Raw genomic sequence first — 21,195 nt, 5'->3', positions numbered from 1 at the left:
TTTAATTCCTCACAAGCAGTCACGTTGCAGAAAAGGGATGAGAACTAAGCAGTCAAACAAAAAGATGTTTTTTCTGAGTGCTGGACTCAAATTCTATAAGTAAACGTTGCAAAAATGAGAGATTAAGTCGCTTTGTTACTTTATATCATCTAGCTGTTTTGCTGCTGTGGAAAAGAAGCAAACCCTGAAACACCAAGGACACATTTAACCATCTCAAAGTCTGGGCTTAAAACTGTCAGTTCACAACCAGGTGCTGGATGATCTGGCTCCATTTTCTAATTCAATAAATAAAATGTATTAAATAAGTTCCACCTTTGTTAAATGCCTTATACACTTACATAATTTAATCAAAGCTTTCAGAAGTAAACAGAAGTAAACACTCTTCCCCAGATAAGCTGTGGCAGTTTTATCATTTATTTGCTTTATCAGATAAATGTTATTGTTGATAACAGGTCTTCCTCTGTATCATTCTGTCACACTGTAGAAGCTAGATAGGTAGAAAACCTCCAGCAGACGTTAAGGCTTTAGTTTTGGTTTATCAGTGACTGTGATTGCAATTCTAATTCAGTCCTTAATTTAGGTGCTTTAACCTTGATTGGACAGCCGAAGTCATTTATGGGGTTTTGATGAGATGGTCTAACTCAGAAGCGCAGGACATTTTTTCCTTTCATTGCCAGCTCCTATTGATTATAGGCCAGCAGTTGTAAAGAACGACATTGAAATGAAATGCATTTCAAAGATTTATGTCTGATGCCTGAAAATTCTTGAGCTGATATGTTGGACCTGTGTGGAAACAATGGAATGCGCATTACCAAAAAAAGGGAATTTTCCACGGTGTTTAAGGACACTTTGGCTGTTCTCTGTCAAATTCTATCAACACGTTGTTGAGTTTTACTTCAGTTGTATAATTCATCACAAGCAGTCACGTTGCAGAAAAGGGAGGAGAACTAAGCAGTCAAACAAAAAGCCTTTTTCTTCTGAGAGCTGGACTCAAATTCTATAAGTAAGCATTCCAAAAATGAGAGATTAAGTCGCTTTGTTACTTTATATCATCTAGCTGTTTTGCTGCTGTCGAAAACAGGCAAACCCTGAAACACCAAGGACACATTTAACCATCACAAAGTCTGGGCTTGATGTCAGTTACTTAGAAAGATGAAACATTTGCCTGTCCTCAAAGAGTTTAAAGTGTGTGCGGATAGCGTGAAGGTTTTACTTGTGTCTGTAAAGGATTTTAGAGCGTTAACTCTTATTTTATGTGTATTATGCGTGTGTGTGTGTGTGCTAGTAGGGGAAAGTATACCCTCCGTGATACTTTGAGTCAGTCTCAATGCTATGCTTCGAGCAAGAACAGTAGCAGCTTAGCCACTTCTGAACCTCCCACACTCCCAGCGCACCGTCTGGCTACAAAGAATCTTTTTTCTCAGAGGAAACAATTCCAATCTCCTTCTCCGATTTCCCACGGATTTTCTAAATGTAGTTTTCGCACTCTCTTTTGGCAAGAGTGTATGATTTTTGTTCTTTATGTTTTCTCTTCCTTTGTTGTAAAGCTCCACATGGTGATTATGCTAACAAATTCTTCTAAAAAAAAATGTGGAAGGAAGAAAGAAAAACATTTTGACCAGTCAAGCAGTCAGTGTGGAGTGCACTGTAGAAACACACACACACACACAGTGATTAAAATGACACTAACAAGATTTGAGGCCTGCCCGCTGACGTGCAATGAGGCATTTCAACATCCAGACTTAATCCTGGGTTTGTGTTTGCGTGCTTGTGAGTTTAGAGGTGTGTGCATGTGTGTAGGATTCGTATATTGAAGCATCAGAAGGCAGGGGGGGGTAGAAGAAGAAACTGTGACCGAAAGTCGTGGCAACAGTGACCAAATCATCTCACTGGTAAATGTCAAAAGTCAAGACCCAGCAGAAAGATCAAGACTGCATGCAGACACCACCATTATACTGTTACCAGAAGGAGAAATTCAAAGGTGAAAGAGGAAAGAAAATGTGAACGACTCAGTTCCCTTGTTTAGTAAGTGTTAGTCAAAAAAAATGCAATGAAAGGAAAAGGTAAGAAAAAACTAAACAAAAAAAGAAAAACAAGAAGAAAACCAAACCTGGGCAAACTGGCTCACACCAACTTGAACCCCTTGAAAGAATCTGGGAATCGTCCAACAATCCCAGCACCGCTGCATCCACTGCAGGGCCAAAACTCTTGTAGAAGGGCCTATCATACACCACAATTCACTTTGAATTTGCATCCAGCAGAGCTACAGATTCCTGCTGCAGTGTAGCCGTGCAAAGTTCAGTTTCAAGAGAGTGCTTTCGATCGGAGGTTATAAACACCGGCCCTTGTCTTGCATTTTGGCCCTGCTGTGGGGAAAGGGTCAATCAAAGGCCTCCACTGTGCCTCGCTAAAATTTGGCCAGTGAGGAGGAAAACATTTAAAAAAAAACAATCCGATGTGAAGACTGAGAGAGATCAGCATCCCTGCAGCTCTCAGATCAGCTCTGATCCCAGAATGTGTGCATGGGTGAGAGAGAAATGTATGTTTCTGTGCATGCGTGTCTGCAAGTGTATCCATCCACCGGAAGAGGCGTATGAGACTATATGTGCATGCATATGTGCACTGGGACAATGTGGAATATTGTCAGGGAACTAGCATGGCTCACAGTGTGTGTGTGTGTATGTGAGTGTATGTGTGTGCAAGCAGTGATCACATGCTGTTTGCTGTATTCCTGCTGGGTGTGATGGAGTATTGTGTTGGGTCACCAGTGTGTATTCATCATATTGACTGGTAAATATACATGGATTTCCATTTCATTTGTGCAAACGTCCACACATATACAAGGCGTGTGTGCTTGTTTGTGTGTGTGTTGTCACTGTGTTAATAGACTCACCAATGACAACAGTGGTGATTTGGTTCCTGCTGGACCCGAGCCGATTCTTGACCTCACAGATGAAGGTGGTGTTGACAGCATCATCCACCTTCCTCACTGTCAGCTTGTTGCCCTCCACCACCACTGTTTCTGGCAAAGGACCAGAAGCCCTGTTGATGGGGAAAAGATGAGAAGGAAGGCGAAGCAGGGAGGACATAAAAGTGAGGTCGTGAGTACAGGTTTTTGGTGAGATCACAAAGGATCAGAGCAGAGAGGAATGGAAAAAAGTAATGAAGAAGTAAAGCAGGAGAAGTAAGTCATTGTGTAAATCAGGGATAACAAGAAAAGACGAGACGAGACGGTGGGGACGAAAAGGAAGCAGTGACGAGGTCATATATTTGGAGAAATTGGATAAATAAGATGAGGGGGAAAATTGAAAAGACAAAATCATGAAAGAAAGAAGGAGAATAAAGAAAAAAAACAGAAAAAATGGGAAAAGACAGAAAATGTGGTTTGAGGAACATGGTTTGTTGCTGCAATATTCAAAGATGGCAGTAATGTGTGAAAAATCATGCGAACAGCCATTCTGTCTCCCTGCTCAATATTCATAAAGAGAAAGCAAGCCATCTGTCCATCAGAACGACTTTTTTTTCTTTTTTTAAAAAACACAAATGCATTTGAATGTCTACTTAAAAAAAATCTTTTGCCAAAGCATGGCAAAGAAACATCCTCTGCCAAGGCCAGTGCCCCAGTTTTGTGATTTTAATGAAAAAGTTCCAGATCTGTACGTAATTTAGTGGGTTTTTCCTTTGCCCATATTCTTCCTCTCGGAGAAGTTTCTGTGTAATGTTGCTGATAAACAACCAGGCAAACAGGCCTTCAAAAAACCCCACCTGTCTCATACACCTGGCTCACCATTTGCCCTTAACTACCATTACAGCGAAAAAGAAGATTGTCAGGCACATTTCTGCAGGGATTACAACTAAAACCCAATTTACAAGAAGGTTAGGAGTAAAATGTAAATAAAAGCAGAAGGCAATAAGACAAAAAGCATCCCAGATATCCTGATGGATTAAGTGTGACCCTTACGCAGTCCAGGTGATTGTTGTGGGCTCGGGGTTGGCGTTAGCCAGGCAGACCAGCGTGGCATCAGAACGGCCAACGTACCAGTTGTGGTCGTATCCCTCAATGGACACAGAGGGTAGATCTGAAACACAGAAAAGAGTCACAATAACTTTGAATTTAATCATTTAAATTACAGAAAAATGTTGGAAAATAGCAACAGCTCTAAAGTTTTGCATCAGTTTCATGAACTCAAACAAACAAAAACCAAGTTCAGATTTAATCCTCATGTATCCAGAGGGCATTAAAAAAAAAAAACAAGGTAATCTTAGCACAAAGAAGGCTGTGTGTGTGTGGAAATTTCAAAAAAGCCTTCCTTGTGGCTTTCTTTCCCTTCAGGTTTGAAAAAGAAAAGCAAGTGAGAGGACTATAGGTGTGAGGAGAGGACAGTGTGTCAATGAGAGTAAGAAGAAGCAGGACAGGATGGTAAGTGTGTGGTGTGATGTGTGTGTTCCTCCTAGAGTGCGCTGACCTATAAAAGCTGATCTGAGTTACACAGTAGACAGGAGACATGATCCTTCACACCATCACTAAACTAACACAAACACAGCGAGGAATCACGCTGTGTGAGCATGCCTGCTGCAGGTCTCCTATCTCTGCGAGCACCAATTTTAAGTACAAGGACATGTTTTTCCACTCCTCACTAAAGGCTACTTCTACTTGAAATTTACTTTGAATTAAGTTTAAGTTGGGATTTCAAACAGATGAATGAGTGTCCCCTCAAAAGAACTACATGTGCATGACATGCACACACAGATAAAGTACACACAAACAGGGCACGATGGAAAAAGTTCCTCGACTCCATAAAAAGCATAAACCTTGTTTGATGAAATGTGACCTCTATTTCCTGAACTGAATAAGCAGAGAAAACACTGATGGATGGGTGGATCCCCTTCAATGGACTGCTCCTGCTTATTTAGGTTGTTGCCTGAGAGTTTTCTTGCGACCACTTGCACATACCCATCAGCAGAAAGTATCCCATGCAACAAAGGCAACCCCTAAACCTGAATTTCATTTCAGCCAGAGGATTTAAGTAACAGGTAGCCAAACCTGGGAAGTAAAGTCAGTGAAAAGTGACAATTGCTATTTGAACCCAACACTTTTTTTTTTTATCAGCAGTAATCTTCAAAACTTTATGCAGACATAATAAATGCTATGATAAAAATCACAGACACTTGCAAGTGATCAGTACAGGACTTCCACAGATATACATATCTGGAGGTGTTTTTGCTTTTTATTTAAGAAAATGCATCTTGTAGATACTAAATCTGGGCACGTGCATACAGTACATACTGAGATGTACACTTCTTGAAAGGTAGTTAAGATAATTTAAAAGCTTGACTTGCAGCCATATCACTGTGAATGTCACAGAACAGTCAGGGGTCTTGTCCTCGTAAGACAAGTGCATGTAAGAACAACAATTCTCTCAACAACATTTGACATGCACGCTTTGATTGTGTGTGGATGCCACCTAAAATTTAGAGATTACAAAACCAAGCCGAAAGAAGACAATCTGTTCCATCTTTGCAGTAACCGGCAGCAAGGTCACACCGTTGAGACGATGCTGGCGGCATTCCTAAATCTCTTGAAAGCCACGCTGAACCTGTGTAATATTTTAATCCCATGCAAATTAGAATGGAATTTAATGGATTCATTTAAAGCAATGTGTGTGTGTGTGTGTGTGTGTGTGTGTGTGTGTGTGTGTGTGTGTGTGTGTGTGTGTGTGTGTGTGTGCTTATTTGTGTGCAAAATGTGTGTTTGTGATTTTTTTTCTATGCACCCGAGGGCCAAAAGACCTAAAAGGACAAATTAAAGAAAATTCTTTGGGGGCATTTTCTTCATCTTACTTCTTAAGCGCTCTCTGTACAGTTTGGGTTTACTGCAGATTGAACATTCTGAGTTTCCATACGCATCTGCTTCATCTGTCCTCATATTGCATGTAATTAAAGATTTCTAAGTGCATGCATTTGTCATAATCTGCTGATAAATTAACAACTAAGGAGAACCAGCAATGAACGCAGAGCCCATTAAGGATGCTACAATTAATAGTGCACAAAATCCTCCAGTTTTATAGCTAATCAGCAAAGGATTACACTCCAAAACAGGATATAAGCAACAGGCTGCTGGGTGCATTAGTTGCTAACCAAGGATCTTGTGGTACAGTTAGACATACCGAATAAACCAACCTTGGCTGAGTTTGCTTTTGGCTGGTTTTAAGCTCATTACCTCAGTTATTCAGCAAAGAGTTCCAGCAGTGGACTGCAACATGATATACCACTGTAATTTAATCAATTCCAAGTACACAAATACTGTCAGCGAAAACTTGTCCTTGTTAGATCATGATGTGCATTCACGAGGCAGTTCGCAGTCTTTCTGCGTTCATTTGCACCACTATCCCAAACGTGTTGTCACATATTCTGCAGGTTTGCTATACTATTTCGACAATGGCAATGTAAGATATAGCAAAATACTCTTATTTGTTTATTTTCCCTAGAAAATTACTGTTTAGTCAACTTTATTTCAATTGCAATTTTTCCCCTTGTTGTTCCCACCAGTGGGGCCCTGCCGTGAATTCAAGTAACACTGCATTACAGAAACAGTATATAATGCCTCTCAGTTAGTGGTAAAGCACTTGCAAGTGACTGTGAAAGTTAAGGGCTCCAGGTTCTTTGAAAAGCACTGATCTGCGTCTGAAATTGCATGCACTTTCAAGTTATTTAAAACTTTAGTTGGTCTTGTGATCATTGAAATAAAGTACCCCGTTAGGGAACACAATTCTAAGTGCTTTGTTCAAGAGTGTATATATGTGTGTGTCTTCCTTACACTCCACAGATAGCTTGATAGGGTAAACCCAAGGCTGCTTCTGTGTCTTCTGGTTGACTCTGCAGATCACTTCCCTGCCGTTGTCTGCCGGTGTAGGGACCAGCCGATACTCGCTGCGTACCGTCACCGTGCCGTCTGGCCCGCTCGTGGTGCTGGTCGAATGATTGCCTCCGACTGGCGCCAACCACTCGATCGTGGCTGCTGGTTTGGCGTCCGCTGCCTCACACCGGGCTACCACCACCGACTTGGTGCCAGCTTGGACAGTCACACCATTGGCCGAATTCTTGGGCTTGGCTGGGGGGATGATAGATAAGAAAGACAAGGGGGGGAGTTAAGTAGGAGAGTCCAAGACAGAAGGCACGGAGGGGGAAACAGAGAGAAAAGAAAAGTGGCAGTGCAGGGAGAAAGATAAAAGAAGGGCGGTGAATGGAAAGGGACATCAAACAAGAGGCCCAGGGAGAGAAGAAGAGGGAGGAGGGCAGGGAAAGCATAAGAGGAGGAGGTGGTTCAGTTTGTTGTGCATATATACTGTGGCGGCATCCTACTGTGGCTGTAATGAAATACCGAGAGAAGCAGGAGGCCCTCTGGTGTGACTCTGGGCCAGTCCACTTCATAGGGACAAAAAGAGGAAACACACATAGATCCGTAAAACCGCATACACCAGCCAATGCAAGTGTTATAAAGAATCATAATGTTTATACCATGATATGATATGAAAACCGTGTGAAAATGGTCAATTTTATTTGGATAAAACAATCAGTTTTGAGTTACTGTCACCAAAAATTGCTTTGCTGGTAATTCCCAATTGAATTGAAGCCAAAATCATACTAGTAGTTTCAACAGCAAAATGCACGAAATTGCTTTCCATCTTTGTAACGTTAGGTTTGTCAAACTGTATAGAACTTCTAGAAAGTGCCAATTTTCCATGAAAACGTCCTCCCCTTCTTAGAACAAACTGCTACACTATCAATCTATCAGCAAATGTCACCAAATTCCATTATTTTGTGATGTTAAGTCTTGAAATTTCCTTGTTTTGTTACACCCACTCACCTCAAACATGCATCATTTTGTACTGCACAATATGATTTCATAAATTCCCCCCAAACGCCTTTAAATCTGTTTTATGTGTCTGTAGGCTATGCAGAGAGACAGTAATGGACATGCTGAAATTGAAAGATTTTTCATATCAAGAAAAAGTGAGGCAGTTACCAAAAACAGCGTATCGCCTCCTGATTCACTGAGGCTTCTGTTTTGTCTGTCCTCGTCGGTGGATTTCTTTTCATTAAATGGCTCAAGAAAGAAGTCCTTCACTCTAAGGACAGACAAAATCTTTATCTCTGCTGCTATACTCTAAATTTTAAAAAGTGCCATTTGGTGCCTTAATGTTATAAACAACCAAATATCCATGAGAATAAAAATACAAGGTACTATTAACTTGCAAAACAAACTTTAGCCTTTCCAACAGTGGTAAATGCTTTCCATTAATACTTAATTTAAATTTTTTTTAATGCACCCATTAAAGGTGTTAATTTCAGAGCCTGGTAAGACCAGCACTTAAAATAATAATGAAGTTGTATAAATTCACATCACACTTTGATTTGTTCACAGGTATAAAGTCCAGCACAATGTTTCACATTAAATTCAGCTCCTATGACATGTATGTAATGACAGCGAGCAGTCTGACGGCGCTGACCTTAAAAAGAAAATACATAGTAAGTCTATTTTTTCTATTTTTTCCCCACTTTATTTCATGTTCTTTCTCAAAGTTTAAACTTTGGGTGTAAAGTAAGAATCTAGAATGCACAGCATCAGTAGTTGAACAGTTAGATATTTTTCCTCCTTTTCTGCCTCTTTACAAACTAGTTTGAAATGTAATCATGGTTATTACATTAAACTAGCTGTGAATAAATATGCCTTCAATGAAGATGTCAGTTTTATTAGTTTCTAGTCCACCAGAATCCTCTGAGGTTTTAACCAGAAACTGTCATTATCACTGACAAGGGAACATGTCCACCTAAATCATGGAGAGCATTCTGGACATGCTGTGCTCCATGTAAATACCAGATTGGCTGTCACTTCCTAACTATCCTGTGCACATTTGCGGTGCTGGAGCATAACCAGCAGATTCTGGCAAACCCACTACCTTTGTCTCTGTTTTTGCTTTTGTTAACCTCATTTTTTTTCTTTAATTCTGCTCAATGCCTCACTTACATATGGATAGACAACACTGCTTCAGTCAAAATGGCTACTGTCAATCAACTTGTTCACGACGAGTGTTACATTTAAAATAGCACAGAGCAGCCAAAGAAATGTCTAGTGGGCTACTGTCCAAGTACTCATGAAACCTAGCAGTGTGGGTAGTGTGTAACTGTGAGGAGGATTGCATCTAATGTGCATTTCTTTCAATTTTGAAATAAATCCCCTCAAATTAAAGCATTTTATGTAGCATCCAGAATCTTAAATGGAATTTGGTGAACCACCAGTCTTGAAGAACAAAAACAGATTTGTTTGCAGGTTAAACTATAGAATAAAAATATGTATCTGGAATCATTTATGGACAAATGCTTCCACTAGCAGCTGAACACAGAAGCATTGTTGTTTCCATTTACTTACTCTTGGTTACAAGGTACAGTATCTGCTGGCTATGCTTGCAGTGCCCACTTCAACCTCAAGGACCACGTATTTTGGAAAAAATGAATGAACTCACTTTCTTTAAACGAGCCTGTCAATCACTGCTAATTAGACATCATTATCTTGCTGCTGCCTCTGGGCATTTCCAAGATTTTTTAAATGGGTGCCAAAAGGGGAGACCATGAACATGCTCATGTGCAGCCTTGTGTGTCATTACAGATTTATTATGTGAAAAGTTCTGTTGCACGAGATTTTAAACATAATTCTGTGTTGGATAATTGTTTTGCAAAGTGTTTAGACTTTTAACTTAATTAAAACTTAAGTACTTAAGCAGCTTAATAATGCACAGTATAATTAATATATATTTAAACTATCCAAAATAAATGTAGTCAATATGCAGAATGACACTTTCCAGATTCATGTACATAATATTCTTGTCTCATAATATGGATTTTTTGATCTGTATATCTGTTATGTTGCAGTTGTTGATGATTTTAATTACCTACATATATTAAGGGAGTTCATCTGCAAAAAAATCTAAAGTGCAATAATTGCATCCGAAATAAAACAGAGTAAAAGCTGAAAGCAGGGTAACATAAAAATATTTAACTCAATGACAAGTACATTAAACCTCAGTAAAGGACATGAGTAACTGAACTGTTGCATTCCTTCTGGTCCTATCCAGGCTCTCATAACGATGGTGGGGATTCTCAGATTAACTCCAGTCCAGTGGCTTTGTTGAGGGCCACCGAGGGAAGCCAATTAGATTTGGTCAGGGGGCACTGGGGGAATGGGGGAACACTCCCTGCCTCTCTTTTGGACTGCCTTTGTGTCGTAAGGCCTGCATCACCTCTTTGACGAGAACACGGTTGTGTGCCGTTATAACTTTCTTTCTCCTCTACGTTTCTGTTCTAGCTGCTCACTGATGATTGACTAAGGCCAGCTCTGTCTGTCTATCATCCTTAGCATCTAATCCAGTTTCACCTCCCTCCTTATGTTCCAGCCCTTAAAGTCAGTCATAACAACATAATTACACATCAAGGCTCCATGCTACTATGCAGATTGGTACTTGTTTCAAGCGTAGATAGCTCAATTATCTGGAGTTTTTTTTATGGTAGACAGACAGACACTCATTTAGATTCTTCTTCTTATATTTCTCTACTCTTATTAATAATAATAATAATAATAATAATAATGGACTGGATTTATATAGCGCTTTTCAAGGCACTCAAAGCGCTTTACAATGCCACTATTCATTCACTCTCGCATTCACACACTATTATGACACTTTGTAGTCTTAATCATCATACAGATGAGTGTGTTAGCTTTGACAGGTTTATTTTAATTGACTTCAAATTTAATAACAAGAAAATCTAACGTAAGCCAAAATTAGCATCACATATTACATACTTGCACATTTTTTTCTGAAACCTGAAAATCATATAGAAGAAGAAACAAAAGGAAGGGAAAACGAGCAGAGATAAAGTGAGACAAGAGAGGTGAGGGAGAAACTGGAGGAAACAGAAGCCAACAGAGGAAAGAGACAGAAAGAGACTGACCGGGCAGAGAGTAAAGCAGGATGGCAGAAAGGGGTTCGGATTCATCTAGCAGTTTAGACGAGTCAGGAGTATCCGTCCCTGATGTGTTTCGTGACACTGCATTCAATTGAGCCTGTTGCTACTCCTCACATCAGTCTGAGGCGAGTACAGAGCAATTAGAAGGCAAGCGGGAAGCCATGCTAACAGAGTTAACAAACGCTGCAGCCCCAACACCCATCCTTATCACAGACCTCCGAACACGTCACCACCCCCCGGCGGTAATATCAAAAGGCTGAATGTCGGAAATTGACAGGGAGAAAGGAAAAATGCATTAAAATAATGTTTCCAAACACAGTTAACTGCATGAGGTGTTTGGTTTATAAAACCAAGCACTTAGAAAGAAATGTGTTCAAAAGGTGAACGCATCATACTCCCCACATGCTTCATTTTAAGTGTTCCAATTGCATTTTAATTCGTGTTTTGACCAAAGACTTTGGTAATCATAACAAAAGCATTGCAGTTAAAAACTTTTCTAAACTCTCCCAAAGCAGCAAATTTATTTGCCCTCTAGAAACAATTAGATTTCAGAGCAACACATTTTCAGAAGAGACCATTTTCTCGCCTTCCTTTATATAAAGATTTGTTGTGAAGCCGTCACTGTACCGATAGAGATTCTCATCACTGTTCGGCAGGGATGACACCTACCCTAACTTGAACCCATGACTTCTCTAAGATTGTCTCTTCACAGAAGAAGGCCTCTCACTGGAAGGTTGCCAGACTGAATCATAAACACAATGGGGCTATCTGCCAAACGCAAAGATTTGAGAGTGTGAAGCCAACTGTTGCTGAATTAAGGTGGCATTCGGGTAAGACAGCTGACATCTGTCATAGTGGCAGAGCTTGTGTTGAAACCAACCAAGCACCAGAAAGCAAATTAGTGAAGCCAAGTACTGACCTATATTACTGCTTATATTTGGAGATTGAAGATTCCACCATAGAAACATACCTATGGAACCATAACAGTTTGATTATGAGAGTAATATTCAAATTGTGTAGATCAGATTAGAAGTGGTTTTATGTACATAGTTTATACTTCATACATCTTTGAAACCACGATGGTTATGGAACCTGTCCTAATCTAATTCTCTAAAAACTTTCAGAAGTTCACATATGAAAATTACTATATCCAATCTTCATATTTTACAACAGCAGACAGCACTATGTACCTAATGTGTCAGTCACACCACAGTAAAAGCAGGACAACATCCTCTATAAGAGTAGGAAAAACAGGTGGTTGCCACATGACTGTATTGGTGATTCTTTACATTTGGCAACTGGTTGCCAATAGTTGTGGTGACCAACTCAACTAAACCTCAACCTCTGGGTGACCATTTTCAACCATAAGGCGACTGTCAGTTACCTGACAGGAGGTAACCTGCCTCCAAACAGTGACTCTCGGTAAAGTTTTGCAAAAAACCGCTGTCTAATTTATGAATGCATGAGAGATTGCCAGCACACTGCAATCAATCGGAGTCAGTGACTGAGTGCAACTTGTCTGTGATGCAACTCTTTGCAATCGGACAGTCTACTCAGCTGGCTGGCAACTTGCTGGATTCTGGTTATTTTTCAAAATAAAAGCAAGCTTGCTGAATATATAGCATTTTGCAGTTAAATAAAACACTTACCGCAACTACCACGTTATTCATAGAGGAATGTCTGAGCTTATGTTTCAGATCTACGAGGTTCTGGATGAACTCCAAATTTTAAGCAGTAAATGTGATTTTGTGCATCAGAAATTTCCGCTGATTTATCAAAGACACAACAGAACGCATATAATTGCCATGTTTGAAGCAACTATTTCAAAGGCAATGAGATGGTAATATCATTGCACATTGTTACAACAACTTTGGTTGTGCTGCAGTCTTTAGTGTGACTGTAGCATGTAGCTTGAGACTCCACACCGCGTTCGCTAGTTGATCTGACCACTTTTATGCATGTGACGCTTAACTGCAGCTTTTTAGCCTTTTAACCACTTCCAATGGAGATTTTTAATATAAGCTACTATAACAAAATAACACAGAAACAGAGCCAGGAGAACATATTGAGCAGCACTGCCTGGTGGTATCCAAGTTTCCTCTGTGTCTCCTTCTTTAAAAACAGATTTATTCAGTGCCGTGCCCTGATGAAGGGCGGACAAGTGATGTAATTTTTTATTTTCTACTCTGCTGCATACATTAGCCGGAAATCAATAAAGGCTTCTGGAACTTGTTAAATTTTTGGAATTCATGTCTCATCGGCTGCCCAGGTTTGTAAACACCTTGCCTTGCCACACTGCTGCTGAATATTTCCAGTCAGTGTTGGGGAAAAAATTCTGTTAAGTTCTCTACCTCAGCTCAACTTTAACAAAACATGAATATTCAAGCAACACAAGAATAATTTAACCTCCAATTATTCTGCTGTTTGTGATGTTTTGACAACTCATTATTGGCTGTTCTAAATGTTGACAAAATGCATTAATTTAAGCATGAGACTAATTTAGCTAATTTAAGCTTGAGAGCACTGGCTAAGTGCCATGAATGAAACAAATAAATAAATAATTTCCAGAGTCGGTATTGTTATGCAAACAGTGAAAGCAGAAAACAGCTAATTTTGACTTCTAAGCTCAGCTCACTTTTGCCTCTGAAAGCAAAATCTAAAAGCACCTTGAGGCATCACATTTCAAGACTGTGTTCGACTGCATTTAACAGCATTTTGACTGATTCATTGTTTCTCCTCGAGGCCAATTGTAAACTCAGCAGCATTTCTCCCTTTTATTTTACCCTCCCATGTCAGGTAACAACTCAGAAATAGGAGAATGGATACTGTTCCATTTCATACAATTTGTTGCTACATTGCAATATTTGTTATGGTGTATGCTGACTGACAAACTTGGCATTCAGAAGCTGCCTGTGTGCTTGTTTTATATGGGCTATATTATATAAACACATCAAAATTTCAGTTTAATTAACAGATTCTGGAAAAAAACAAATACATAAATACACTGAACATGAAATGAGCACTGTCCCTGTAGCCCAAACAGACTAAACTCTCTCTTTAACCTTTATTCATCCAGCAAAGGTTTGCTTTACTTTGTCTTTTCACCTGGGAGCTGCCCAACACTGCTGCTGGCCACCACGCAGCTGCGTGGATCTATTGAGGTCATAATACTCTACAAAAGGATGCCTGAGACAAACAAAGCTGAGGGTGGCCAGGCTAATTTAGTCATTTTCTTAGTATCACTTGAAATAATAAGTCAAATACTCATTTTTGAATAAAAAAAACAAAAACTTCAGCTGAAGAAGTGCCTCACAGACATCTGATTTGCAGAGTTAAAGTAGAATAAAGCTGCAATAAATTTACAAATGAAATTGTAGCGACTGCTGGAGTTATTAAGGGCACTGTGTTTGATATTTAAAAACCAAATTGTTACATTACGAGTAATTAAGAAAATATTTTTTATGTTTCTATAGCCAGTGTTTGAAAGTTAGTTAAAGAATATTTTATTCCCGAGCAGAAAAACGTGGCTTATTCAGTGTGCCAGCTCGTATTTGTGTAGTTAGTTTAATTTTAGTGATTTGTTTAATTTGTTTATGTTTTTAGTTACCCAATAAATAAAATTACAGTTTTCAGTTTTATACATGTGTTTGACAGATTTCTAAAATATCTGTGTTTTCTTATTGTTTCTAATTATGACAGTTGGTCTAATAAGTACGTTGTTAGATTATTTCGATTTTCTTATTTAAGAAAATCTTAGTTAAAATTAGTTAGATGTGCAGTAACTACATATCTGTTTTTTTAATTAGGTCTTGCTCTATTAATATCTATATGAATATAGATATGAGTCTCTGCTCCTGGCTCTTTCTCAACTCAGCTCTCTGTTTCTTACCAGCAACTTGAAAAGGTGTTAAACAATGTAGCACTACACCTAAGTCAGAAAATGCCATGCTGCATTGGAGTAATTTGGCTATATTTGTTCAAACTAAAAAAGGTTCTGAAGAGAAAATTTATACAGGGCAGCGTAGAAGTCAGAGTATTAGACTGGAAGTATTTTATCTGCAACATTTAATAAATTATAGAAATAGATAACAAGTCTTTACAGGATTTCTGCCAGAAAACTTAAGACCAATCGATGTGAACAAACCCAGAGGACATGTACTGTGTGGCACAAACAAATACATTGGTGGTTTTATTGCTACTCTCTCTTGCTGCGAGGAGAGAAAGAAAGACGCCGAGGGAACGGTTGATGTCATTAACAAAGAATGATGAGTGGTTACCACAAAAACAAAGGAAAAGGCGGCTATGAGCTGAACAGTTAAAACTGTAGCAAGTCATGATATTTCTCTCTTTTTTATAATTCCACCAACTTTTTCAAATGTTTTTAAACAAATAGCTAACTAAGACACTGGGCTAAGCTAACTAGGATTGCTTGCATTAGCAAGTATCATAAAAACAGATAATTAAACTGGCAGGACTTTGGGCCCATTACTTGATTATATTATTAAACAGCTAATAACATGTAGATATCGTTAGCGAAAGCATGTTTCCAGTCACCAGCTCTGCCAAAAACCCAAAGCCCACAGGCAGGTTTGGTTCCTTAGGTGAGAGTATAATGCTGTGGCTGTCACAATACTTGTTTTTCAAAACAGTGATATGTAATTTAGCATATTAAAAGAAACATCGCTTTAATTAAAGATCCAAAGGAAATCAACAAAAAGTTATGTTTGCTAAACAATATTCAGTATTATAATTGAACGCCCTCATTTTGCAGCTCACAACTTACAGACTTTGCATTTATTTAACACTGAAAATACAAAAATAAATGATATACCCAAGATCACCTAGTAGTAACTTAGCAGTACCACATTTCAATACACACAGCACTAAAATACAGTATGCACCAGCACCATGGAACAAGGAGTTTTTCAACAGATGGTATGGCCCCCACAGAAATCTGATCTCCACATCATCCATCCAGTCAATCTGGGATTACATGAAATAACAGAAGCAATTAAGTGAGCCTAAACTCACAGAAGCACTGGGGCAAGTTCTCCAAGATGTTTTGGAACAGAGTACCTGCCAAGTGCTTAAAATAAACAGAAAGTAAACTGTTGCTACAAATAAACCTTAAAAGGCATGGGTGGTTACATCATATATTATCATTGGATTTACGACTCTTGCAACTAAAGTCAACTCAAATCACTCCGATTTTACTGCTTATTTATTGCATTCGTGCAGTGTGGTGTACATGTTATGTTGACATTTTCTAGAGATTTCTAGTCTTCAGGTACTAAGTTAAGAAAAACTTAGCTAGATCCATTCATTCAGGTCACCGCTTAATCATTGCTGGCTGTTGAAAATCTGTAACTTCTGCCAATTTCACTCCATTGCTCATGGATTCAGGCCAGTGGCCCTCCAGTCTCTGGTCCATTGTTTTAACCTTTGGACCGAAACTCCCTCCTCAAAGTTTCACAGACTACTACATTTGCGTCTCACCTGCAATTGTATTTCTGTCCTACTGGCTATACTACATCTGATAAGATGCAGTATAACTGTCTACCATCCATTTCATATGGTCCCCATCCAGGACAATATGATATAATTCACTGCCAATTGAGTGATTCTTTATTCACACCACAATAAGTGGTAATAAGATTGGCTGGCTATGCCACTGCATCCAATAAGTTATAATACAATTGGCTGTCAGGATTATGTATTCACACTTAAATAAGTTGTGATATAATTGGAGTGCTGGTGGTTCTATATCAAATAAAATGTAATATGATTGGCTGGCAGTAGCTGCGGATTCAATAAGATCTAATCTGATTGGCTCATATGGATTCTATATATCCCATAAGGTAAAATATGACAGTTTTCCAGGGACTTTGAGGCACTTTGTTTTCCAAGTGCATTTTACATGGACTCTGTCCCAGAGAGCCTGGCACGCCACAGCTCCAGACAAAAGGCGAGTCAGTGAGCTTTCCAGCAGGTATTTCCCAGTCTAGCTCTGCTTTGCGCCAGCAGAAGCAGTAGTTTAGGAGGATTAGCCCACATCCATCTGCAAGTAAGCCAGAATATCTTTCCATGTTTCTACAATGTAGCTTGCCGTCACCAGTGTGTGAATGTGTGTGTGAATGGGTGAATGACTGAATGTAGTGTAAAGCGCTTTGGGGTCCTTAGGGACTGAGTAAAGCGCTATACAAATGCAGGCCATTTACCATTTACCATTTCTCTGCAAGACAGCCAAGTTCTGTATCTCCTCTGTTTTCTGTGAGGGAAGGTTCCAGGACGGATTTTGTATTGTTTTGCAAAGGTTTTCTCATAAAACAACTGAGTAAAATGCATAAACACATGAAAGGCAGTGTAAAACCATGAACCATTATAGCTGCTGCTTCTATAATGAGGTAGTGTAATGCAGTTTATTGTACAGTCGCCTTTTACAGCGCCTTGCATAAAGTCTGTGTGCTGTTTTAATGTTGCAGATCAGGGGCCAGCATTTGAAGCCTACACTGTGTCGCCACTCCAGTTCAGTTTCAAGAAACTCTTTGAAACAGGACTGCTAAGCACAACTAAAACTCACACTTTGCGCAAAAGAAAAGCACTCAAGATATGCTGTAGCTTAAAAGGATCAACGAGTGATGGGCAAATTTACCAGACAGACGTTTTAATTAGTAAATGTAATGTTTCAGTTCAAAGTCTGTCATCTTAGCTCATTCCCTTTTCCTGCTCCCATTATGACAGCAGTGCTAAATGTATGAGATCTTTATTGTACAAGCACTGATGTAGGCCATATTTTTATGGCACTACAAAACAATCAAGGGAACTGTTGTTATTCACATTCAGGCATGAAGCCTCCTCAGTGCCGTTAACTGAAAGAGAAAGACAGCAGCATCTGATTCCTTTGTAAGCGGAGTGCAAATGGGAGGACATGTGGGTGGATGAATAACACCAGCTGTCTACGATTACAAACAGGATGTGTCCCCTGTTAGAAGCAACTAAACTTCCACTCACTTTCAGAAATCAAGACGCTGAGGTAACGCGAGCATTCCTTCAGGTTTCACATTCTTGGCTCTAAGTGGTTGCGCAGGTGGTGCAAAGCAAACCTTTTTTGGGGGATATCTTGGCAAAATAACACGATTAAAGGTGTGTTTTATTAGCGGTTTTCTGCTTCTGCTTTTTGTCCACCCATGAATGTGCAGACAAATATAACTAACTTACTTTGATATGAGGAAAAGTAAAGAATGTGATGATTCTCACAGAAGCTGTGGATTTACACAAATTCTGCTGATTTCAAGGCTGATTAAACGTTGAGCTGCAGTGGACACTGACGTTATGAAGTGCTGTGAAGAGAGTTAAAGTCACGCTGATCTAAAAACTATGGTAATCACACATGCATATGCATAGGCCATATTTGACTGTCAGAACAAGGGCCATGTTTTAACATGCACCGTGACAATAGGGTTAGTACCTTAACTATGTCAACGAGGCATGTGTCATCATCGCTGCTGCAACTCGTACCGCTGATCTAAGTCTGTCCTCTGAATCTGAATCTCCATTTCCCTGTAAAATCTCATGCTAACCAAAGACAGTTTTTTGTTTTGTTTTTTTAATTTTCCTTTTCCATTCATCTGATCCAAACACGAAGTGGGATGCAGAGCTGACATCTTTATCTATCTTCATTCAGTGCACTGTAGAGGCTCACGATGTGATCTGAATGTAACATGTACAAGTTATAATTAAAGTCAAAGACAGTGATTATTATGCAGCCCTATCAGCCACTTTTACTTACATAAGTAAATAACAGTCTGATTTCTGAAATACAAGGTTTCTGATATTATGTTAATCATTGTCTTCGAATAATCACAATAAGGACTCAATAAATAACTAAATGTATTATTTTGCCAAACACAACATTGAACAATTAAACTGCTTTTTGCATTTTCAATGGTGTTAAGAGTTTGATAGCAGAGGATGCTGATGTTGTGTTTATGCACAGAATCAGAGTCTGTTGATAAGTTATCAGGGCAGAGCATGTTTTGAACTTGTTTCATGCTGAAATACTAATCGTCCAGACAAAGTTGAGTAAGCAAGCCAACAAAAGCACCAAGCAACAAAAGCAACAGCTGAACATCTCATGTCCACACACAGCCCCATAACAAACACAAACAGCTGTACAGAGCAGACCCTTTGCAGGATTTCTCTGCTGTATCTGCTCTCAGCATCTGCGTCACCATCACAAAGTTCCTTTTGCATACACTCTGTAACACTTTGTAATTTTTCTTGCTCACAAGCAAAGTTCTAAACCAGTTGGACTGGATTCTAAACCAGTTAAGATGTTTCACAAGGGACATGCAGACTTTCTGCTTCAATTTGAGGCGCTGATAAGGAGAATTGCATGAAGTGCTAAGAGTAGTGAAATTAAATACATTTTTTATACAAAGGCTGCCATTTTCAGAGACTCAAAAGTAATTGGATAAACTAAGGTGATTCAAAAGATAATAATACTTTCAACAGAAACCTTTTAGTGCTTTACCATCAGTTTGAAAGCATGCGGTTTTTGCTATCTCTCTGATCGAGGTTTTGCAGCTTACACTGACATCTCTTAAGACCTAATGTTGTAGATTCCAGTGAAAAAATACCAAATACAAGTTCAAAGCTTGAAATAAACTCCAGATCTTTTCTCTGTTCAGTTCCTACCTGGCCATGAACCTGCTTATCAGTTACTCTGAATACCTGAGTATCAGGGAAAAATATATAAAAATTGCTTTAATTCCTATACAATGGTTGAATGCCTTGAATTAAAGCTGAAAGTGTGCAATGTCATTTTCATTGTTTGATTTAATAGCCAGTGTGACGGTGTAGACACAGAGGCAAAATTACATAAAGCTGTATCATTGTTAAACTACTTAAAAATATAGCATATGTACAAGAAAAAATTCAGTATAAAAGTGAACAAAAAAATTGACTTATTATGAACTAAACTGTGATTTTCAACGAGAAATTAAAGAACTATACTCTCAGCATATGTCTCTAAATGCCCCGAGGTAGGAACAGTGATCTTGGCAGAGCATATCAACCCCACCACAGTCCCATATCGCGCACAGCTTTGGCACATATGCCTCCATATTAGAAAGTTTACACAAGAAGAGACTGAAACTGGCTAATTACAGCTTAACAATCATGTAATAATAACATTACACATGTTTTTAAGTAATTAAACCTGGCATTAACAATCAAAAATCAAAGTAATCTTGTCCATTTCTTGAGAAAAGTCCAGATCATCAGAAGTATGAATATAAAAATCAACTACTTGTTTTCTCAATTTACGTAACAAAATAACAACATATCAGCAATGCTTCAAACTTACTACAAAACTTTGTTTAAATAAATACAAGCACAACATGAAAAGTACTGCACATACTCAAGTCTCAAACTGAGCCTTAGAATAAACAACTCATTTATTGGATCTTGCAGACTTCGTACTGATCAACTCTCATCAACCACTTCTCAGAAATTAACAGTGTTTGTACACATAAAGGCCATTATCTGTAGAGCCACAGAATCTTTTTTGGCGGTCACTCTTGTTTTTCAGTCCATGTGTAACCAGCATCTACCCCTGAGAATACTCGTCAGCTGCTTTAAACTGCTTCTTCTTAGACTCTGGATCCAGTGGGAACTTGTTTTTTTCAGAAAGCTGTGATAAGCAGATGGCTGGGAAGGCACTTGTCAAGGCTGATGTAGCAGAACATCTTTTGAAAGCTTGTTTTATGCGCAGCTCTCCTTTGCAGAAAAGTGTAAATAGTGCTGACCTTAATGCGCTTTAACCCTTCGTATTTAGCTGTGTCTGAAACGTATAAATGCCTGCAGCTTTTATCAGAGGGAGAAAACGATTTTATGCAATCTTGTGTGGACACTTACAAAGCATGATGAGGGTGGTTGTCCCTTGTTCATTTCCAGTAGGATAGGTGGCGTACTCGCAGGTATAGCGACCGGCATCAGACATTCTCAGGTTAGAAATCCTGATGGATGGGTTCTCCAGACTGTTGTGAAGGAACACAACGCGGTCCTTGAAGGCCACATTAGGGAAACTCTGTCCATACACCGGGTGGTACACAGCAATGTTGTCCCTGTGCCCGTCAGAGGGTTCCCATATCCAGGACACCTGATAAGAAT

At 39.1% G+C, this 21,195-nt stretch overlaps 1 protein-coding gene across 1 annotated transcript in view; it reads right to left on the bottom strand.

Moving 5' to 3' along the window:
* The window catches only part of pvrl2l (PVR cell adhesion molecule related 2 like), a 188,040-nt gene that overhangs the window by 25,626 nt on the left and 141,219 nt on the right, over positions 1–21,195 (bottom strand). The window contains exons 3-6 of the mRNA XM_085346342.1: positions 20,941–21,184; positions 6,818–7,111; positions 3,962–4,079; positions 2,894–3,042 (exon numbers count right to left, since the gene is read on the bottom strand). Of these exons, the coding sequence (XP_085202468.1) occupies positions 2,894–3,042; positions 3,962–4,079; positions 6,818–7,111; positions 20,941–21,184 (805 nt within the window). The remainder of the gene's footprint in view (positions 1–2,893; positions 3,043–3,961; positions 4,080–6,817; positions 7,112–20,940; positions 21,185–21,195) is intronic.

This window comes from Diplotaxodon limnothrissa, linkage group LG22 (genome assembly GCF_057381915.1).
Source record: "Diplotaxodon limnothrissa isolate DT_005_m linkage group LG22, D_limnothrissa_male_GT1.1, whole genome shotgun sequence".
Lineage (NCBI taxonomy): Eukaryota > Metazoa > Chordata > Actinopteri > Cichliformes > Cichlidae > Diplotaxodon > Diplotaxodon limnothrissa.
The sequence above is the reverse complement of the archived record's forward strand: the minus strand, read 5'-3'. Positions and strand labels throughout refer to the sequence as shown.